This window comes from Eretmochelys imbricata, chromosome 21, assembly GCF_965152235.1.
Source record: "Eretmochelys imbricata isolate rEreImb1 chromosome 21, rEreImb1.hap1, whole genome shotgun sequence".
NCBI lineage: Eukaryota > Metazoa > Chordata > Testudines > Cheloniidae > Eretmochelys > Eretmochelys imbricata.
The window spans coordinates 16,204,071-16,226,805 of NC_135592.1; the positions used below are offsets into that span (position 1 = coordinate 16,204,071).

Consider the following 22,735-nt stretch of genomic DNA (forward strand, 5'->3'; position numbering starts at 1 on the left):
CTTATCACTGTGGTGTCTGAGCAGTTCACAATCATTCATGGACTTTTAGCCTCACAACATCCCTTTGACAAAGAGGATTATTATCCCCATTTTACAGAAGGGGAACTGAGGCACAGGATAAATTAAGAGTCAAGCCCAAAGTCATATAAGAAGTCTGTGCTGAACTGAGAATTGAACCCATTGATCCTAAAACCTAATCCAGTGTCCTGTCCACATGACCACCTTTCCTACCCTTTCTCTCTTTGTCACAAGTGTATTATTAGAGAGTAAGAGCCTTTGCCTGCATAGACTTCAGTGGCTATTGGTTTCCACTGCTGAGTTTGAAATTTAGTCCCAGATTAGATTTCCCATCTGCAATGGGTTCTTATCACATCCTGGCAAAGTGCATGTTTATAAAGCTCAGGTCCCTACAGTCAGCTTCTAGCTCAGTTGAGAAGACATCCACATCTTCCACTTTGATCTGGTACACGCCAGCATCTTCCAGCTGCAGGTGGTTGATGGTGAAGTTGTACTTTTTCCCTGCCTGCCTCAGACAGTGCTTTACTTTGTCATCGTTGAATCCATAATTGATCAGCTGGCCATCCTAAAGGGAGAAAAGAGGCAATTTGCTGAGTTAGAGCAATGCACTTGTTTAAATGGAAAGACATTAAATGGGTTTAAAGCACCAACCCAAGACTACCTGAATTCCTAAGTGCAATATGTTAAATGTGCAACACTCGGTTTCTAGCATACAGGACCCCAGAGGTCCAAATCCCTTCAAACACATTATGCCAAATTCATCCCTGGTACAACTCCATTTATGTCAATGAGTTATACCAGGGATGGCTGAGAACATAAGAATGGCCATATTGGGCCAGAGCAATGGTTCATCTAGCACAGTATCCTGTCTTCCAAAAGTGGCTAATGTTTCAAAGGGAATGAACAGAAGAGGGCAATTGTCAAGTGATCCATCCTCTGTTGTCCACTTCCAGCATCTGGCAGTCAGAGGCTTATGGACATCCAGAGCATGGTGTTGCATCCCTGACCATCTTGGCTAATAGCCACTGATGGACCTATCTTCCAGGAACTTATCTAATTCTTTTTTTAATTCAGTTATATTTCTGGCTTTCACACATCCCTTGGCAATGAGTTCCACCGGTTGGCTGTGCCTTCCTTGTGTGAAGAAATACTTCCTTTTGTTTATTTTAAACTGGCTGCCTATTAATTTCATGGGGTGACCCTGGTTCTTGTGTTATGTGAAGGGGCAAATAACACTTCCCTGGTCACTTTCTCCGCACCAGTCATGATTTTATAGACCTCGATTGTATCCCCCTGTTGTCGTCTCTTCTCCAAGCTGAAAAGTCCCAGTCTTTTTAATCTCATCTCATACGGAAGCTGGTCCACATCCTTAATCATTTTTGTTGTCCTTCTCTCTACCTTTTCCATTTCTAATAAATCTTTTTTGAGATGGGGTAAGCAGAACCGCTCACAGTACTCAAGATGTGGGTGTACCATGGATTTATACAGTGGCATTATGATATTTACTGTTTTATTATCTAGCCTTTTCCTAACAGTTCCTAACATTCTGTTAGCTTTTTGACTGCCGCTGCACATTGAATGGATATTTTCAGAGAATTATCCAAAATGACTCCCAGATCTCTCTCTTGACTGGTAATTGCTAATTTAGACCCCCATCATTTTATATGTATACTTCAGATTATGTTTTACAATATGTATTACTTTAAGTTTGCATTTATCAACACTGAATTTCATCTGCCATTTTGTTGCCCGGTCACCCAGTTTAGTGAGATCCCTTTGTAACTCTTTACAGTCAGCTTTGGACTTAAGATCTTGACTAATTTTGTATCATCTGCAAATTTTGCCATATCACTGTTTATCCCTTTTCCCGATCATTTATGAATATGTTGAACAGCACTGGTCCCAGTACATATCCCTAGGGGACTCAGCTATTTACCTCTCTTCATTCTGAAAACTGACCATTTATTCCTACCCTTCCCTCCCCACCAACTTTTAACCAGTTACTGATCTATGAGAGGACCTTCTGTCTTATCCCAGCACTGCTTGGTTTGCTTAAGAGCATTTGGTGAAGCACCTTGTCAAAGTTTTTTTGGAAAGTCCAAGTACACTATATCCACTGGATCACCTTTGTCCACATATTTGTTGGCCCTATAGCCTATTATTGCTGATAATGGGCAGTTGCTGCTCATTGCTTATGAAAACTGACTTCACAATGAGCCCTGTACAGAACTCTCTTAAACGTAGGGTGACCCGACAGCAAATGTGAAAAATTGGGACTGGGGTGGGGGGAGGTGGGGGTAATAGGAGCCCATATAAGAAAAACACCCAAAAACCAAGACTGTCCCTATAAAATCAGGACATCTGGTCACCCTACTTAAATGAGGAAAAAACATTTATTTGCCTAATTCACATGGCATTTTGAGGTTTAATTAGTTTCTTTTTGTAGCTTTGAAGATGTAAATGCTCAGGGTGCTTAGATGCTCTCCTAATGTGGATGGAATAGCTTGTGATCAAACTGCCTTCCAATCTGTGATTTTACTCACCATCTCCGCTACCACTTGTGGCTGCACGGACCACTTCCCCACCCATTTGTTTCATAGCTTCACAGAGTTTAAGGGCAGAAGGGACCATTAGTTCATCTAGTCTGACTTCGTCTATAACATAGGCCAGAGAATTTCCCCCAGTTATCGCTGTGTTGAGTCCAGTAACTTCTGTTTGGCTAAAGCATATCTTCCAAAAAGACACACAGTCTTGATCTGAAGACTTCAAGAAATGAAGAATCCACCACTTCCTTTGGTAGTTTGTTGCAATTGTTAATCACGCTCGCTGTTAAAAATGTGTGCAGTATACAGAGGTAAACCCACCTCGCTACTACTGTTCACCACTCCTTGCTCATACAGCCAAAGATCCCATTAGCTGTTTTTAATGCACTGAGAGTTCATTTGGCACTGCATAAATGTCTCTAAAACAGCTATAAAAACTGCTTACATAGGAAAGGCATATTAGGAAAATACTTAATGTAGTTTTAGCTGTTTCTGAATGCAATGTAGCAGCAGGAAATGAGGAAGAGGACTCAGCACCATGCGATCATCCTGCTGTTCATAAATCACCTGCACCACCAATGATCTTTGACCATGGCTGTGAAATTCTGTAACTAGGTGTATTTTTTAATTTCCTTCAGAGTCCTCTTTGATAGAAGACAAATTAGACAGGGACACAATGCCCATCAAAATGAATGAGACTAGTCTGAATTTGCTGATTTGAGACTGCAGGGATCAATTTATTGCCTGTGGGGTTCTTGAATTTCCATGGAGGACCCTGATGGACTTGAATATTCCATCTTTATTGTAACCCCTTCATCTTCTGCACTTCAGGTCTCATGCCACATCTACCAGCAGAGGACAACTGGATGGGACTCCCACTTCAATTATGGTCCTTAATCAATCAAAGGAGTTGCTATTGAGAGACACATTATAAAGCAATTTGTACACACTCAGTTGCTGCACAGTGAATCAGGCATGTTGTGAGTCAGATCTAAGTGACCGTTGTAATCTCAGCATGGCTTGATCTCGCCACTCCTTCTCCCACCTTACCTTGTACAGGTAAATTCTGCTCTTAGGATTTTTCAGGTCCATCTCTAGATGGAATGTAGCATTCCCCTCCTTATTGACCTTGATGTGCTTGAGGTTTGTGACACTGTAGATATACTGTGAAGGACAGACACAAGCACATGGTATATGATAGGGCTGGCTTTGGTAGATTTTCCATTAGATTGTCAAAATGGTGTGGAACCTACTTTACCCACCACTGTATCAGTGTAGCAAAAGGAACAGCACTAGCCCTCCACTTTTTGCTGCTTTAGGCAAGCTGGATAGTACCCAGCAGCCCCCTGGTCACTCATACACAAAGCAGACACTATTGGTCCAATTTTCAAATATGGTTGTCTGTATCGGTTGACCTAATTCTACATTTGAGTGTGTAAATCAGCACAAGCTGCACAGGCACCCAAATACAAAATTCAGCACCCAGGTTTTAAAAAATGGGCTCCCTAGTACCAATTCCACCAATACCTTGCAAAGTGAAGTCCACTGAAATTACAGGAGTTACACACAGGTCAGGCTGGAATTGAGCCTTCTTTGTTGTATTGCTGCTAATGTTTTGCTGTCCTTGGGTAAAATGTTCAAAAGCATGTAAGTGACTTAGGAGCTTAAATCCCATTTTCTAAAGTGATTTAGGCCCAGAAGAGCTTAAGTCTAACTGAAATCCAATGGTTTTTCAAGCTTTGTCTTACCTGTTGTTGCTTGTCCTCTCTGTCCTTCCTCATCTGCTGAAGCTTCCTCAGCATCCCACGGAAGTCAACAATCCCATACTTTAAACAGATTTTCTCATAATCCTTCCTATCGGCATTCAGCAGCAGCTGCCAGACCTGTTCCATGTCAACTTCCTTCTGTGCAGGTAGTGGAGTTCTAAGGAACAGTCAAAGGAGGAGAATCTGGGAGTTTAGATAGGCAACGGGAAGCACCTCTTTCCTCTTAATTTACCCCTCTTTCATTCTTCATCTCCACCCTTTCTGGAGGTCATATCCACCAGCAGATGAAGACTAGACAGGATGGGAATCTTTCTGAGACACACTGATGCTGCTCCTTAATTGGCCAGAGGTGTTACTGTTGGGATACAGGCAACATGTCTCTGTACCTTTTTCAGCCATTTCCCCAATAAGTTCAGAGTGAGCTAAAATGCAGGAGCAGAAGAGACAGAAGATTCCACAAGGCAAACTTTGTGAGACAAGATAGCATCAGCAGCACAGTCCTGTAGGTGCCTCCTACTGGAGAGCGCTGGGACCTCAGCCCCAGAGCCAGTAGCAGAGCACCTTCTACGTGGTGACTCCAGACAAACAGAAGCAGGTAGTGTTGCCCAGATGATCTGTGAAGGGTGGATAGTCACCCCTGCCACAAAGGTGAAACAAGTATCTTTTATGACACTGGTCTTGCCCCGGGGCCACTCACCGCTTCCTTAATATTTTCCTGAAGTCCTGCAACTCTTTCTTCAGGTCTGTAAGAAAAAGAAATGGCAGGATGTGAAAATGGAGTCACCCAACAGGACGTAACACAGAACCAAAAAGAGCTTTAGAAAAACTAAGGCCACCATGATGCAAAGTGGCCACTAATAGGTGTCCAAATTGAGACATCTTAGGCTACTTCTGAAAATTTAGCTGAAAACGCACTATTGCAGCTAAATGGTGAGCTGTGTTTTAGTCCCTCTAGCGCACCCTTTAGGTGAAGGCCTGTCTTCCTCTCACTTTTCCCACGGTCCAACCACTCTGGGACTGGATCTCTGGGTGGCAACCCATTAACACAACAGGTCCAACTGGGCTTGGCACCTATAAACCATTTTTCTCTTGGGGCTTGTGACCTGCACCTGGTTAAAGTGACTCAAAAACAGCTTCTTCAGAAACAAAGCGTTATTTATTCACCCGTAACAAGCAGAGAAAAGGGATAAAACAACAAAAGGCCTATACACCTGTGTCTTACCTAAACTTTATTCTTTTCTTGTAAGTTTTGGGTAAGTTCCACTCGGCTCAGACACCCCTTTTCCTGAGAAAGACAGACAGCTCCTGAAGCATTCTCTGTCTCTCTCTGTCAAAGATCCATCTCCAGCCTCTACTGCCTGCTCAATCCCCCTTCCTTTCTACGCCAGGGACTTTAATAGTTTAATATCCCCTTTGATCCCAGATGTGGGCCTGAGAAAAATAAACCTTGCTAGCGGAGTTGGAGTCAGACAAGTGGACATTCTCTTATTATTAGCTTCCCCACTGTTTCTCTCTGATGGTACCTTTTCTTTGCCATTGTTCTATTTCTTGTTTGTTTCCCCTAACAGTCTCCTTTGATTCTCCTTCTTGCAGCCAGGCTGGATAATATTAAGCAGGTTAACTGAAGTGCATATGATATTCATAAAACATAATACAGATAGCGCTCTTGTTCTCCACACTTACCCTCCTGAGGCTCAGTGGGGAATGGTTTTGTTGTTTTCTTGAAACTAACTGATGAGTTGGGAGAGGAGACAGAGCAAAGAAAGAAAAGAAAAAAAAATCATTAGGTAACCGTGATAATAATACTAACAAGCTTTAATACTTATACAAGTGTCTTCCATCCCCGGATCTCTAATCAGTGAAAGTCACACGGAAATCCTAGCCTGGATTTGTGTGTCCACGTGTCATGAATTCCCAATAACTCCCAGTTATTATTAAATATTTGTATTATAGCAGCACCTAGAAGCTCCAACCAAGATCAGAACCCCTTTGAGCTAGCTGTACATACACATAGGAAGAGGCTGTCCCTGCCCCAAAGAGCTTATAATCGAAATTGATAAAGGAAATATTACCACCCCCATTTTACAGATGGGGAACTGAGGCCCAAGAAGACTAAAAGTCTTGCCCAGGGTCACACAGCAAGACTGCAGCAGAGCCAGACACTGAACTTGGAGCTTTTGAGTCACAGGCCAATACAAAAACCACACGACCAACCTGTGTCTGTCTTAGAGTAACAGCCGTGTTAGTCTGTATTCGCAAAAAGAAAAGGAGGACTTGTGGCACCTTAGAGACTAACCAATTTATTTGAGCATGAGCTTTCGTGAGCTACAGCTCACTTCATCGGATGCATACCGTGGAAACTGCAGCAGACTTTATATACACACAGAGACCATGAAACAATACCTCCTCCCACCCCACTGTCCTGCTGGTAATAGCTTATCTAAAGTGATCATCAAGTTGGGCCATTTCCAGCACAAATCCAGGTTTTCTCACCCTCCACCCCCCAACACACACAAATTCACTCTCCTGCTGGTAATAGCCCATCCAAAGTGACAACTCTCTACACAATGTGCATGGTAATCAAGGTGGGCCATGTCCAGCACAAATCCAGGCTTTCTCACCCCCCCCCTTTTTGCCGGGGACACACACACACACACAAACTCACTCTCCTGCTGGCAATAGCTCATCCAAACTGACCACTCTCCAAGTTTAAATCCAAGTTTAACCAGAATGTCTGGGGGGGGGGGCGGGGTAGGATAAAACAAGGGGAAATAGGCTACCTTGCATAATGACTTAGCCACTCCCAGTCTCTATTTAAGCCTAAATTAATAGTATCCAATTTGCAAATGAATTCCAATTCAGCAGTTTCTCGCTGGAGTCTGGATTTGAAGTTTTTTTGTTTTAAGATAGCGACCTTCATGTCTGTGATTGCGTGACCAGAGAGATTGAAGTGTTCTCCGACTGGTTTATGAATGTTATAATTCTTGACATCTGATTTGTGTCCATTTATTCTTTTACGTAGAGACTGTCCAGTTTGACCCAATGTACATGGCAGAGGGGCATTGCTGGCACATGATGGCATATATCACATTGGTGGATGTGCAGGTGAACGAGCCTCTGATAGTGTGGCTGATGTTATTAGGCCCTGTGATGGTGTCCCCTGAATAGATATGTGGGCACAGTTGGCAACGGGCTTTGTTGCAAGGATAAGTTCCTGGGTTAGTGGTTCTGTTGTGTGGTATGTGGTTGTTGGTGAGTATTTGCTTCAGGTTGCGGGGCTGTCTGTAGGCAAGGACTGGCCTGTCTCCCAAGATTTGTGAGAGTGTTGGGTCATCCTTTAGGATAGGTTGTAGATCCTTAATAATGCGTTGGAGGGGTTTTAGTTGGGGGCTGAAGGTGATGGCTAGTGGCGTTCTGTTATTTTCTTTGTTAGGCCTGTCCTGTAGTAGGTAACTTCTGGGAACTCTTCTGGCTCTATCAGTCTGTTTCTTTACTTCCGCAGGTGGGTATTGTAGTTGTAAGAAAGCTTGACAGAGATCTTGTAGGTGTTTGTCTCTGTCTGAGGGGTTGGAGCAAATGCGGTTGTATCGCAGAGCTTGGCTGTAGATGATGGATCGTGTGGTGTGGTCAGGGTGAAAGCTGGAGGCATGTAGGTAGGAATAGCGGTCAGTAGGTTTCCGGTATAGGGTGGTGTTTATGTGACCATTGTTTATTAGCACTGTAGTGTCCAGGAAGTGGATCTCTTGTGTGGACTGGACCAGGCTGAGGTTGATGGTGGGATGGAAATTGTTGAAATCATGGTGGAATTCCTCAAGAGCTTCTTTTCCATGGGTCCAGATGATGAAGATGTCATCAATATAGCACAAGTAGAGTAGGGGCGTTAGGGGACGAGAGCTGAGGAAGCGTTGTTCTAAGTCAGCCATAAAAATGTTGGCATACTGTGGGGCCATGCGGGTACCCATAGCAGTGCCGCTGATCTGAAGGTATACATTGTCCCCAAATGTAAAATAGTTATGGGTAAGGACAAAGTCACAAAGTTCAGCCACCAGATTAGCCGTGACATTATCGGGGATAGTGTTCTTGACGGCTTGTAGTCCATCTTTGTGTGGAATGTTGGTGTAGAGGGCTTCTACATCCATAGAGGCCAGGATGGTGTTATCAGGAAGATCACCGATGGATTGAAGTTTCCTCAGGAAGTCAGTGGTGTCTCGAAGGTAGCTGGGAGTGCTGGTAGCGTAGGGCCTGAGGAGGGAGTCTACATAGCCAGACAATCCTGCTGTCAGGGTGCCAATGCCTGAGATGATGGGGCGCCCAGGATTTCCAGGTTTATGGATCTTGGGTAGTAGATAGAATATCCCAGGTCGGGGTTCCAGGGGTGTGTCTGTGCAGATTTGATCTTGTGCTTTTTCAGGAAGTTTCTTGAGCAAATGCTGTAGTTGCTTTTGGTAACTCTCAGTGGGATCATAGGGTAATGGCTTGTAGAAACTCGTGTTGGAGAGCTGCGGAGCAGCCTCTTGTTCATATTCCGACCTAATCATGATGACAACAGCACCTCCTTTGTCAGCCTTTTTGATTATGATGTCAGAGTTGTTTCTGAGGCTGTGGATGGCATTGCGTTCCGCATGGCTGAGGTTATGGGGCAAGTGATGCTGCTTTTCCACAATTTCAGCCCGTGCACGTCGGCGGAAGCACTCTATGTAGAAGTCCAGTCTGCTGTTTCGACGTTCAGGAGGAGTCCACCTAGAATCCTTCTTTCTGTAGTGTTGGTAGGGAGGCCTCTGTGGATTAGTATGTTGTTCAGAGGTATTTTGGAAATATTCCTAGAGTGGTCACTTTGGATGAGCTATTACCAGCAGGAGAGTGAGTTTGTGTGTGTATGGGGGTGGGGGGGTGAGAAAACCTGGATTTGTGCTGGAAACGGCCCACCTTGATTATCATGCACATTGTAGGGAGAGTGGTCACTTTGGATAAGCTATTACCAGCAGGATAGTGAGTTTGTGTGTGTGTTTTTTGGAGGGGGGTGAGGGGGTGAGAGAACCTGGACTTGTGCAGGAAATGGCCCAACTTGATTATCATGCACATTGTGTAGAGAGTTGTCACTTTGGATGGGCTATTACCAGCAGGAGAGTGAATTTGTGTGTGGGGGGGTGGAGGGTGAGAAAACCTGGATTTGTGCTGGAAATGGCCCAACTTGATGATCACTTTAGATAAGCTATTACCAGCAGGACAGTGGGGTGGGAGGAGGTATTGCTTCATGGTCTGTGTGTGTATATAAAGTCTGCTGCAGTTTCCACGGTATGCATCCGATGAAGTGAGCTGTAGCTCACGAAAGCTCATGCTCAAATAAATTGGTTAGTCTCTAAGGTGCCACAAGTACTCCTTTTCTTTGTCTGTCTGTTATTCCATCCATCACCAAAGTAGGAGGAGTGACTGAAGAAGTCCAATCTCCTGTGTGTACAACACTCCCTCTCCTAGAGAAAGGAAACCTGGACAATGCTCTGAGCAACCACCAGCATAGACTGTTCTCTGTGAAACTCAAATCAGATGGTTTTCACACAGGACCCAGCCAGTCCTACCTGGTATAACCTTGAGGCCAGCAATGCATGCAGCTTCCCCATACTCATTCACAGCAGAGCAATAGTACAAATCAGTATCTTCTGCAGAGAGTTTGTTTATCTTAAAAAGAAGAAGATAGTATGAGCTGGCAGCAGCCTGCAATGGTGAATGAGGAATCTGCCCCTCTTCCCTGTTGCTCATCTCCTTATGAAGTAGCTGCAAAGTATCGTCCTCGATCCTCTTTCTGTTCCCAGGACATTCCTAAAAGCTTTGTTTGCTTTAGTGCTGGGTGTTATTGCAGATTCAATGCCACCCATACTCACTTCCATCCATGATCCATCTAGACAACTGTGCTCCTCTGGGACAATTCAGTTTACAAAGCCCAGGGTGAAGTTCCTGCAACTTGACTCTACATAGCTCCTCCAATACACCCCAGTCTTGACCTCTAACACCCCCTCCTGTTCCAGTCCTGAGTTCCTTGTACAGAGATCTGCTGATGCCCTTCAATCCTGAGCTGCAACACTTTCTGCTATTCTGGTCCTGGGTTCCCTACACAGCTCTGTTGATGTCCAGACCCACAGCCCCCCTGCTATCCCAGGCTGGGTTTCTCTCTTCCTATCTCTTTCTCTCTGCTATGCTGGGCCCAATATGCCATAGCTGACCCTTACCTTCAGGATGAACTCTTTTGTAATGCCACTGAAAGACATTTGGTATTTGTCAGGATTGTTCATTTCTTCTTTGCTCCGCCTCCATATCACCTTGGGTGGGGGTTCACCCTTAACCACAGCCCTGAAGATGGCATTTTTACCTTTCAAAAGAGGCAAAAAAATTAGTCACTTAGGGAGGAGGAAGGAGCCTGGATAAAATAGGACTAAGCAACAGTTGAGCTGACTGCTTTTCAGAAAGCTGACTTGGAAAGTGTCTTTCAAACTCATCCATTGACCAATAGGATTTCTTCCCTGAATTTTTATTTCTAGGCAGAAAATGCATTTTTCGTAGGACTGAGTTTAAGCCTAAAACTTCAGATCCAGATCTGGATTTCAACCACACCAACATTTGTGGGGGTGTGGGGTGGATTTGGGGGTCCACTTCAGGCCCAACTTGATTTTTTCCCACATGTTAATGTTAAAAGAACCTTAATGTTCTGTTAGAAAAGTGTGTTGGGGGGTTGGGTACATAATCTATTAAGGTTGTTGCATATGAATTTTAAGGATCTCAGTTCGAAACCTTGTAACATGCTGGGTACGCCCACACTGAGACAGCTACTGATGAGAGCTCAGCTATTTAGCCATGTCTGGCCACCAGTCTGGCAGACGCACCACCATCAGCAAATAGCACCAGTGATTCCAATCATCAGTGGATATAAAAGGAAAGGACAGTTTTAAACAAGAGAGAGATCCCTAATCCAGCATAAAAACTCTATTCAGTATTTGGAATTTATGTCCTCTTAACAGAGAAATTTTCATTAACCCTTTATGAGCAATCAGGCTCTACCCTCAGTGCAAAACAGTTATGCCATATTCCCTGCATTGTCTCAGCATCTTGTCCATTTGGCTTATGCTGACTCCACACAGCTCCCTCCTCTTCTTTTCACCTTGAGAGACACATTGGTTACTTTTGCAATCTTCCCAACACATATGCAGTAAATTGTCCCAAGCACAGACAGTAAATCTGTGACCACTAAATGCTACTTTCTGAGGGTCCCTTTTGCATAGCAGATGTGAGGACAGTAGAGGTGGTCAGAAAATGGTCTTTGTTTTCAGAGAAAAGTTAGAATTTTTATTGAAAAACAATTTTTTTCCAGTTTTCAGCCCCAAACGGCCAAAAACTAAAAATTATTTTCCAACAAAAAATTGAAACTTTTCACAGAAAGCAGACCCTTCCCGATGACAGTTTTCATTTTGTTCAAACTCCAATTTTCTGTTGGAAAAAAGTTTCAATAGAGAATTTTTGACTAGCCTTAGGCAGGGACCATCCATTCAGCGGCTAGCACAACAGGATCCTATAGTCCATGCCTGGGGCCTCTGGCATTATGCAAATACAACCAAACATAATAATAAAGGACCACATTTATTGCAAGGTTTCAGAGTAGCAGCCGTGTTCGTCTGTATTTGCAAAAAGAAAAGGAGGACTTGTGGCACCTTAGAGACTAACCAATTTATTTGAGCATAAGCTTTCCGATGAAGTGGGCTGTAGCTCACGAAAGCTTATGCTCAAATAAATTGGTTAGTCTCTAAGATGGCACAAGTACTCCATTTATTGCGAGGTGGCCCTGGTAAAAATCTGGGGTACCACTAGGGGGCATTGCATCCCTCTACAAAAGGCACAACAGTCCATGGACAAGTGACATAATTGTATGGAGAGATTTCAGAGTAACAGCCATGTTAGTCTGTATTCGCAAAAAGAAAAGGAGGACTTGTGGCACCTTAGAATCTAACCAATTTATTTGAGCATGAGCTTTCGTGAGCTACAGCTCACTTCATCGGATGCATACTGTGGAAAGTATAGAAGATCTTTTTATACACACAAAGCATGAAAAAATGGGTGTTTACCACTACAAAAGGTTTTCTCTCCCCCCACCCCACTCATTAACCAATTTATTTGAGAAGAATATCAGGGTTGGAAGGGACCTCAGGAGGTCATCTAGTCCAACCCGCTGCTCAAAGTGTTTGGGGGGGGGGGTTGGGGGAACCTGGATTTATGCTGGAAATGGCCCAACTTGATTATCATACACATTGTAAGGAGAGTGATCACTTTAGATAAGCTAATACCATCAGGAGAGTGGGGTGAGGGGAGAGAAAACCTTTTGTAGTGGTAAACACCCATTTTTTCATGCTTTGTGTGTATAAAAAGATCTATACTTTCCACAGTATGCATCCGATGAAGTGAGCTGTAGCTCATGAAAGCTTATGATCAAATAAATTGGTTAGTCTCTAAGGTGCCACAAGTACTCCTTTTCTTTGTATGGAGAGAGAGGAGAAAACTGAAACCTGCAGGTGCTGGAAATCTATTCATTCTGCAGAGTTAGGGACTTTACACAGGCTTTGCCACATTCTGCAGAGTCCATAAATACAATCTGAAACACTGCTCTAGGGCCCGATCCAAAGTCTATTGAAATCAACGGGAGTCTTTCCACTGATTTCAGTGGGCTTTGGATCAGGCCTTTGGTGATGATGAACTGGCCTTCCTGTAAATACCACACACGGCAATCCAGGGACGGACTTACACCTGACGCGCCCCTAAGCACAACGTGTTTAGCATTCCCCTGCCTACAGCTGACGTTCATGTTTTCCGTAAAATATTAAACACAAGCAAATATAAACACAGCCTCCCTGGGAAGGCACAAGACCATGTACGTAGGGTTGCTAACTTTCTAATCGCACAAAACCAAACACCCTGCCCCACCCCTTCTCCGAGGCCCCACCCCCACTTGCTCCATCCCCCCTCCCTCTGTTGCTCACTTTCTCCCACCCTCACTCAATTTCACTGGGGCAAGGGGTTCAGGTGCAGGAGGGGGGTGAGGGCTCAAGCTAGGGGTATGGGCTCTGGGGTGGCGCCAGAAATCAGAATATCAGGGTTGGAAGAGACCTCAGGAGGTCATCTAGTCCAATCCCCTGCTCAAAGCAGGGCCAACACCAACTAAATCATCCCAGCCAGGGCTTTGTGAAGCCAGGTCTTTAAAACCCCCAAATTAGGGGTTCAGGGCACAGGAGAGGGCTCTGGGCTGGGGCAGGGGGTGGGGGGAAAGGGCTCCAGCTGGGGGTGTGGGCTCTGGGTTGGGCTGAGGGATTTGGGGTGCAGGAGGGGGCTCTGGGCTGGGGCTGAGTGGTTAGGAGTGCGGGAAGGGGTGAGGCCTCTGGGCTGGGGCCAGGGATGAGGGGTTTAGGGTGCAAGAGGGGGCTCCGGTCTGGGGCAAGAAGTTGGGGTGCAGGGGGGTGAGGGCTCCGGCTAGGGGTTTGGACTGTGGGATGGGGATGAGGGGTTTGCAGTGCAGGAGCGGGCTCCGGGCTGAGGCCAAGGGGTTCAGAGTGTGGGAAGGGGTGAGGGCTCTGGCTGGGGTTGTGGGCTCTAGGGTGGGGCTGGGGATGAGAGGTTTGGGGTGCAGGAGGGGGATTAGGGCTGGAGCAGGGATTTGGAGTGTGAGGGGGGTTGCTCCGGGAGGGAGTTTGGTGCAAGAGGGGACTCCAGGCTGGGGCAGGGGGTTGGGATGAGGTGGGGATTAGGGCTCCGGCTGGGGTGGGTGGGCTCTGGGGTGGGCCCGGGGATCAGGGGTTTGGGGTGCAGGGAGAGCTCAGGGCTGGGGCAGGGTGTTGGGGAGGGTACAGGGTGCCGGCTCCAGGAGGGAGTTTGGATGCAGAAGGGGACTCCAGGCTGGGGCAGAGGGTTGGGGTGCAGGAAGCAGGGTTCCAGCGGTGTTTACCGCCGCTCCCAGGAACTGGCCACCAGGTCCTTACGGCCCTAGGCGCATGGGTGACCCCCACAGCTCCCATTGATCTCGGTTCCTGGCCAATGGGAGCTGTTTAGCCAACAGTTTGGGCAGGGGCAGCACGCAGAGCCTCCCTGGCTGCCCATACGCCTAGGGCCGCAGGGTCCTGGCAGCCACTTCCCTCAGGCCTGGGCCCTCGCTGCACCACCAACTGGACTTTTAACGGCCCAGTCGGCAGTGCCGACTGGAGCCACCAGGGTCCCTTTTCAACTGGGCATTCCGGTCAAAAAACAGACATCTGGCAACCCTACATGCACAGCGCTCCCAGCCCGAGCCGTGGTGCAGCCCACCCACCCCAGGTGAGGTGTAAGGGAGGACTGCACCTTTCCCCATGGTGAGCGGTCCCCGGGTGTCTTCCATCCCTCCTGCAGCCCAGCGCCGGCCACGCCCCTCCCACTCTCTCCTTGGCATGGGGCAGAGGCAGCATGGCGGTCAAGACTGGGAAGGGGCTGGGATGCTCCCAGCACCTTCAGTAGCTGCCCCACCCAGCTGTGGCTCACAGCATTCCCCAGGCAGGCTGACTCGGATGCTGACCCGACTCCAGCCCTACATGCTGGGTGGCCACCAACCCACGCCAGGAGCCCAGCTGCCAGCAGGAGAGCTGTATGGATTAACTTTAACTTTTAACCCATTTTTAACTTTTAGGAACCCCTAGAGCATCGGCGACCCTAGGCATGTGCCTACTGTGCCTAACTGGAAATCCGGCCCTGCTGCAACCTCAATCACACTACTTGATGTAGTGGGGCCAGCATCACACAAATGGAGGTATCCGTCCCTCCTGCCACCCCTCACTTTAATGGGGGCTTAATCTCAACACTGAGCTTTTTAAATGCTTCAGCGGAAAGTGAAAATAAATCAGCTCAAGTTGCTGAAGTTTCTACTGTAAAACATTTTACTCTGATCACGTGGAAGTAGATCAACGTGCTGTAGAGTCCAAATGACTCTGTTTATACCTTATGAGCCAAATTCTGATCTCACTTACATGGTGTAAAGCAATAATAACTCCACTGCCATCAAGGGAGTTACTCCAGACTTATACCAATGTGACTGAGGCTTTAGCTACACAAGAAAATTGTACTGAATTAACTGTTTCAAAACTGACAATTAAATCGATAGTTTTCTCATGCAGGCAAGGGCTGAGATCAAGAATCTGGCTCTGTGAGATTAACTGTTTCTTAAGAGAGTCTCACCTTCCTGTAACGTTAGGGTGATGGGTTTTCGCTCAAAGTCAGGCGTGCTACATCCTTTTGGAATAACTTCAACAAACTGCTTGATGGTCACCCCTGGGATGGCAGATTTCTTGCAGGGTTTCACTGGAGAAAAAAAAAATTAACATGAATTCAAGTTACATTGTGAACACTTCAGGGCAGGAAGTGTCTCTTAATATGTCTATATATGATGCCCCGTACAATGGGGCACAGCTCCAGTTGGGACCTCTAAGCACTGCTGTAATACAAATTCGTAAAAAGAAATAGAGATCTGAACAGCAACAGTCAGATGTGGATCTAGACATTCCTCAAGTTCTGGGTGTTCAGATCAGAGATTTTAATTTGACCTGACAAGATATAGTTCCCTGACAGAGGACACATCACATATTAAACACAAACTACAAGAAGGCAAGAATGGCTCATTTCTGATGAAGATCACAGGTCGAGTTCACAGTTTCTTGGTTTGTTGTTCTTTCTCTTTCTTTCTGTTGTTCTTACCTGCCCTACAGCTTTCCATTGTCATTCTGGAGGCCAGCGCTACAGCTTAGTGGATTCTCCTGCAAAATAGAAGACAGTTTCATTGCCTGGGGAGGTTCATAACTCCTGGGGTGTGTGGAAAGACCTAATACCCAGAAGCTATTTAAAATCTTTTCCTTATTTTGCCTGCATCAGTTTGCCCCATCCTCAGCTGCTAGACCCCAGCACTCGGGAGGAGAAAGCCTAGTTAATTAGCATACCTCCACCACTTATTCCTCAAAGAATCACCTCCAGGCATCAAATTCCACCTCCACTACCCTTGATCTTTTCATTATTGCTTATAAACTATCAGTATGTTATGATTGAAGTAACCAAGCTGTTAGAGGACTAAACCGGATTATTTATTCAAGCCAATTTACACATATAATAACATTCCACCATTGCATCTCCATATTCCCTTGATTCCTTCCCCCAGATGCTGCCTAGTGTTCTCAGGTTGAAAGAACTGGGCACACTTAGTCTAAAGGAGAGAAGGTTGACAGGGAAACTTAAAACAGTCTTCAAATATATAAAAGACTGTTACAAAGAGGACAGTGTTCAATTGTTTTCCATATCCACCAAGTGTAGGGCAAGAAGTAATTGGCTTGGTTTGCAGCAAGGAAGATTCAAGTTAGATATTAGGAAAACCGTTCTAACTCTAGGATACTTGAGCACTGGAACAGATTATGAAGGAAGGTTATGAAATCCCCGTCATTAGAGGTTTTAAAGAACAAGTTAGACAAACACCTGTCACCAGGGATGGTCTGGGTTTACTTGGTCCTATCTCAGTGCAAGGGAATGGACGATGACCTTTGAAAGTCCCTTCCAGCCCTCATTTCTATGATCCCCATGTGCATCTCACAACTTAATTGGGAAGAATAGCTTAATTTGGCTAGTAAAAATAATGGGGACACTTGCATTTTACTGTGAAACAACAAAATTTAAGATCCAGGTTGGGCTTGGACCTTCACAAAAGCATCCTTCACCACTCTGTGTTATTCTGAAGCTGTAAAAATAAACTGAGGGCAAGAGGTAAAGGGAATTCAGGAACAGTCACTGTCCTTTATGGGGCACCATCACCTCTACAACCAAAAATACATTCTTCACTCTGGGCTTTTAGCTTCCAGCAAACTGAGTTAGGGTCTGGTCTGGCTCCCACTGGAGTCAATGCCAAAAAGCCCATTGATTTCAGTGGGACCAGGCATGAGGCCTAAAGCACCAGTTATGGTTTAAGTTGTAAAGGCTGAGATTTATTTTGAAGGGGGAAGGCCAGTCCATTTTCTCTCCCAATCTTTTACTCCCCACTCCTTTTGTGCCTGGTTAGCAACGCTTTCTCCAGCCAAAGAGCTCACATTGAGTAGGCCAGTTCTGCTCCAACTGCTGGCTAGGAAGACATCGCTCAGGAGCAACAGAACCTCTGCAAGGCTCCCAGCCCAAGTAAACCTGGGCAGTGCAGGACTCAAAGCCACCTCCTCATGGCAGCACAATGCACAGAGACCCAAATAGTCAAGCCAGCCTAGCCGGGGTTCCATCATTCATTCAACTCTGGATGGCAGCAATGTTAATTTTCTTTTTCTTTTGTGCTGCTTCCTTTAAAATAAAGTCCCCAGGGGGAGTGGTTCACTCAGGGAGTTGGTAATAGGTAAGGAGCCATTTATCTCTAGGTGGCTGGGTCAAATTAAGTCCCAGTTGATAGGAACTGAATGTTGTTCCCCTTTGGTGGCCTGTGTTAGAAGAGCTTGGTCAATCTCAGTTGAGTTTCAAGTGGGTGGGTGTACCTACTGGGTTTCGGGAAGTGGGTGGGCGGGAGCCCGCCCACTGCGTAAGGACCGCCCCCCCCCCCCCACACACACACACACATACAGCCTAAGGGGAGGATCTACAGGACCTGGAAACCAAATGATTCCATGGGAAAACTAGTGAAACAGGGACAGGAGTTCAGTCAAAGGGTCAAAAGAAGGGAACCTGACGGGGACACCGAGCAGAGAACCCCAGACAGCGCTCACTGCTCCTCAAAGGCATCAAGGGAGCCAGTGGATGCTCCCCAGAGGAACTCTGCCCAGATACATGAACGGATAGAGGATAGGAAACAAGCCCCACAGTCACAGGAGTCTCCATCGGCCAACCTCCTCTCCCTGGTTTTATAGATGGCCGTTTTAGCCAGGGCCAGGAGGAGGTTGACCAGGAGGTCCCGTGACTTTGTGGGGCCATGGATAGGGAGTGCAAAGAGAAGGTGATGAGGGGAAAAGTGCAGCCAGAAACGTAACAGGATATTTGTGAGGGGCCGGAATAGGGGCTGCAACTTGGCACACTCCAAGTAAACATGCGCCAGTCTCCCTCACGCCGCAGAAGGGGCAGGTGTCAGGGATGGGGTAAACCGCGCCAAATACACGCCCGTGCTCATGGCCCCATGAAGGAGCCACCAGCCAATATCCCCAGCGGGCCTCAGGACCAGGGTGGGGTATAAGCTGGCCTACCAGGGCTCCTCACCCTCTAGAGGTGGCAGGAGGTCCCGCCACTTTGTGTCGGAACTGGACGCAAGGGTGAGGAAGTAAAGGGTGTGGAGCACGAGCGTGTATACGTGTTTCCTTGGCGTGGTCTGGAAATGAACTGGCTGCAAGTCATGCAGCCGGCTCACGGAGAAGGGGCGGGAGGACCGGTTGGGTCCATGGGGCTGGGGCCCGATGAATAGGTCCAGAGGGCCTGGAGTGGAGGGTGGGCGGGGCGTGCCCTCATGCAGGACCCGGTCAAGGTAAGCCCAAGCAGCAGGCGGCAAAGCGGCCCTCACCTCCTGAAGTACGCACTGGGGAGTACAAGGCCTTGAGAGCCCCATACGCTGAGTGAGCGTCAGGGGATCCAGCCAGTCTCCCCGGTCATAATCCAGGTAGTCTCCGACTCTGGTGACTTCTGCCAGGACCAACCTCTGGTGCACCGAGGGGGACTCCGCCACCTGCACATGGAGCTGGGGGTTGTGTAGCAGGGGCTCCGCGAGGAGATCTGCCCCCTCAGTGACCGCCACGGACCTGGTTGCCGATAACAGTTTCCAGGTCTGGAGGAGGTCCTGGTAGAAGACCGGCAGCCCGGAGAGGTCTTGTGGAAGACCTCTCGGATCGAGATAAAGGAGCTGCCGGTCGTATTGGAGCCCTCAGAAGCGGCGCAGGAAGGTGTGCGCCAGTACTTTCCACGCCGGACTACCTGCACCATAAAGGAGCCTCTGCAGGGCCTGGAGGTGGAAGACATGGACTTGAGTGTGCAGACACTTCAGGCCCTGCCCTCCCTCCCTCCAGGGTTAGATGGAGAACCCCTGCAGGGACCCAGTGCAGTCCTGACCGAAAGAACTCCAGAATCGATGTCCGGAGGTTGGCCAGGAAACCCGGGGCCGGGACCAGGGTGTTGAGCTGGTACCAGAGCATGGACAGGACTAGTTGATTGAGTACCAGTGCCCTCCCTCGAAGGGAGAGGCCCTGGAGTAGTCCTGTCCATTTCCGGAGCAGCTCCGTCACCCTGCCCTGTAAACTGTGCCAGTTCTCTGGTGGAGATGGATGCATGGCAGAAAGGTAAACGCTGAGATAGAGCAGTGGACCCGCGTCCACCGGATGGCCTGAAGTGCGGGTGGGAGGGAGCTCGCCTGCCACCCGTCCCCGACCACCAGGCCAGAGCTCTTGACCCAGTTGACCCAGGAGGAGGAGGCCGTCGAGTACACGGTCTGGCAAGCCTCCAGCCACGCCAAGTCGGAGTCCTGGACCGCGAGGAGCACATCGTTGGCGTATGCCGAGAGGACCAGCCGCAGCTTCGGCTCTCGAAGCACCAACCCCGTCAACCTCCTACGGAGGAGACAGAGGAAGGGCTCAATCACCAGAGCGTACAGCTGGCCCAAGAGGGGACACCCCTGCCGTACTCCCTGCCCGAACCTGACCGGCTCGGTCAGGGTCCAGTTGAGCCTGACAAGACACTCTGCGGAAGCGTACAGCACCTGGAGAAAACCCACAAACTGGGATCCGAAGCCTAATGCTCACAGAGTTCCCAGGAGATACCCGTGGTCCACCCTGTCTAATGCCTTCTCCTGATCCAGGGACAGGAGGGAGAACGACAGACCATCCTTACTCCCAGGCTCCAAGAGATCCCAGACCAGATACAGGTTATCAAAGATGGTACGGCCCAGGATGGTGTAGCTCTGGTCTGGGTGGATCACGTCCTCCAGCATGGACCCCAGCCACAGCGAGATGGCCTTTGCTACGATTTTGTAGTCCATGCTGAGGAGCAAGACGGGACGCCAATTTCGTAAGTCGCAGCGGTCCCCCTTCTTTGGCAATAAGGCAAGCACGGCTCACCTGCATGAGAGAGGGAGGACCCCGCTTTGCAAAGACTCGGGCCAGACAGTGACTAGGTCTGGGCCAGGACGCCCCAGAACATGTGGTAGAAATCCACAATCAGCCCGTCCATGCCCGGAGATTTATTGGTGGGCATGCGGCGGAGGGCTTCCAAGAACTCGGCCAGAGAGAGAGGCAGCTCTAGCCAGTCCCGGTCGCCCACGCTGACCATCGGGAGTCCATCCCAGAGCACTCTGTGAACAGTAGGATCAGTCAGATCCGGGGAGAAAAGGTGTGCGTAGAAGGGCCCTCTCGCACATCTCCACTGGATCCGTGAGGAGGGTGCCGTCCTCCGCCAGAAGGCACGTGATGTGCTTCTTGGCCCCCCTCTTTTTCTCCAGGGTGTAGAAGAAGCAGGAGCCGCGATCCATCTCCCAAAGGAGGCGGATGCGGGATCAAACAAAAGCACCCTGGGCCCAACGGTCGTCGAGGGCCCGGAGCTCCTCCAGCTTCTCCCAGCATGCTCTGCAAAGGGATGGATCCTTAGGGCTGGTGGCCAGATGCCTCTCCAGCTCTAAGACCTCCCATTCCAACTGCACTATTGCTGCATCCCTCCGTTGGCAGGTGCCCTGGGAGTAGTCATGGCAGAAGAGCCGGGCACGCACCTTCTCCAGATCCCACCACTGCTACGCCGAGGGAAAGGCATGTTGCTGCCCCCGCTGGGCCAGCCAGAACTCCCGGAAGGACGCCACAAAGCCCACATCCTCCAGCAAGCTGCTGTTAAAATGCAGATAGGCCAGCCCTGGCCTCTCCGCACAGAGAGAGGCCATCACAGTGGCCAGACAGTGATCTGAAAAGGGGGCCAGCTGGATGTTGGAGGAGTGGGCCCGTGAAAAGTGGAAGTGTGACAAATAGATGCAGTCCAACTGGGAGTGGCACGACCAATGGGCCTCCGCCCGGACATAGGTAAACGTCGAAACATTGTCCGGGTGGTGGACCACGGGTATCTCCTAGGCACCCTGCGGGCTTTCAGCTTTGGGCCCCAGTTCATGGGCTTTCTCCAGGTGCTCAACTGGACCCTGACCGAGCCGTTCAGCTTCGGGTGGGGAGTACGGCAGGGGTGCCTCCTCTCGGGCCAGCTGTATGTTCTGGTGATCAAGCCCTTCCTCCATCTCCTCTGCCGGAGGTTGATGATTTGGGAGCTGGAGCTGCGGCTGGTCCTGTTGGCATATGCCGACGATGTGCTCCTCGTGGTCCAGGACCCGGATGACCTGGTGAGGATGGAGGCCTGCCAGACCGTTTACTCAGTGGCCTCCTCAGCCCAGGTCAACTGGGTCAAGAGCTCTGGCCTGGTGGTCGGGGATGGGTAGCAGGTGAGCTCCCTCCCACCCGTGCTTCAAACCATTAGGTGGAGTGCAGGTCCGCTGCTCTATCTTGGTGTTTATCTATCCACCACGCATCCTTCTCCACTGGAGAACTGGCAGGATCTGGAGGCCAGGGTGGGTGAGCGGCTGCGGAGAGGGACAGGACTGTTCCGGTGTCTCTCCTTGTAAGGGAGGGCACTGGTGCTGAACCAGCTAGTCCTGTCCATGCTCTGGCACCAGCTCAACACCCTGAGCCCAGCCCCGAGGATCCTGGCCAGGCTCCAGAGGATGGCTCTGGAGTTTTTCTGGCCGGGGCTGCACTGGGTCTCTGCAGGGGTCCTGAGTCTTCCCCTGGAGGAAGGAGGACAGGGCCTGGTTTGCTTGCGCAGCCTGGTCCATGTCTTCCGCCTCCAGGCCCTGCAGAGGCTCCTTTACGGTGCAGGCAGTCCGGCGTGGAGCATGTTGGCGCACGCCTTCCTCCGCCACCTCTGAGGGCTCTGATATGACCAGCAGCTCTTTTTTCTCCATCCGAAAGGTCTTCTGCAAGACCTCTCTGAGCTGCCAGTCTTCTACCAGGACCTTTTCCAGACCTGGAAGCTTTTTTCGGTGACCAGGTCCTTTGTGGCCACGGAGGGGGCGGACCTCCTCTCAGAGCCCCTGCTACTCAACCTCGATCTCCGTTTGCAGGTGGCGGAGTCTCCCTCGGTGTGTCGGAGGTTGGTCCTGGCAGAAACCACCAGAGTCGGAGACCTTCTGGACTATGAGGGAGGGACTGGGTGATACCCCGCGTGCTCGGTCGACGCATGGGGCTTTCCACCCTTCCAACCCCTAGGCGCATACTCCAGGAGGTGAAAGCTGCATTGTCACCTGATTTTCTCGTTTTCCTGTGGTGAGCTCTGTGAGAGGGTGCTCCGCGCCCACCCCTTACCCCTGGCCCTCCAGATATTTTTCTTCGGCCCCTGTTCCAC

The 22,735-nt window shown here is 48.8% G+C and overlaps 1 protein-coding gene across 1 annotated transcript in view; it reads right to left on the reverse strand.

Annotated features, from left to right (window-relative positions):
• IGFN1 (immunoglobulin like and fibronectin type III domain containing 1) overlaps positions 1-20,345 on the reverse strand; it is a 47,240-nt gene extending 26,895 nt beyond the window's left edge. The window contains exons 1-11 of the mRNA XM_077839589.1: positions 20,230-20,345; positions 19,761-19,917; positions 16,761-16,767; positions 15,560-15,682; positions 10,552-10,691; positions 9,904-10,003; positions 6,011-6,058; positions 5,025-5,070; positions 4,310-4,484; positions 3,612-3,725; positions 412-583 (exon numbers count right to left, since the gene is read on the reverse strand). Of these exons, the coding sequence (XP_077695715.1) occupies positions 412-583; positions 3,612-3,725; positions 4,310-4,484; positions 5,025-5,070; positions 6,011-6,058; positions 9,904-10,003; positions 10,552-10,691; positions 15,560-15,682; positions 16,761-16,767; positions 19,761-19,917; positions 20,230-20,345 (1,198 nt within the window). The remainder of the gene's footprint in view (positions 1-411; positions 584-3,611; positions 3,726-4,309; positions 4,485-5,024; positions 5,071-6,010; positions 6,059-9,903; positions 10,004-10,551; positions 10,692-15,559; positions 15,683-16,760; positions 16,768-19,760; positions 19,918-20,229) is intronic.
• Between the last annotated feature and the right edge of the window lie 2,390 nt (positions 20,346-22,735).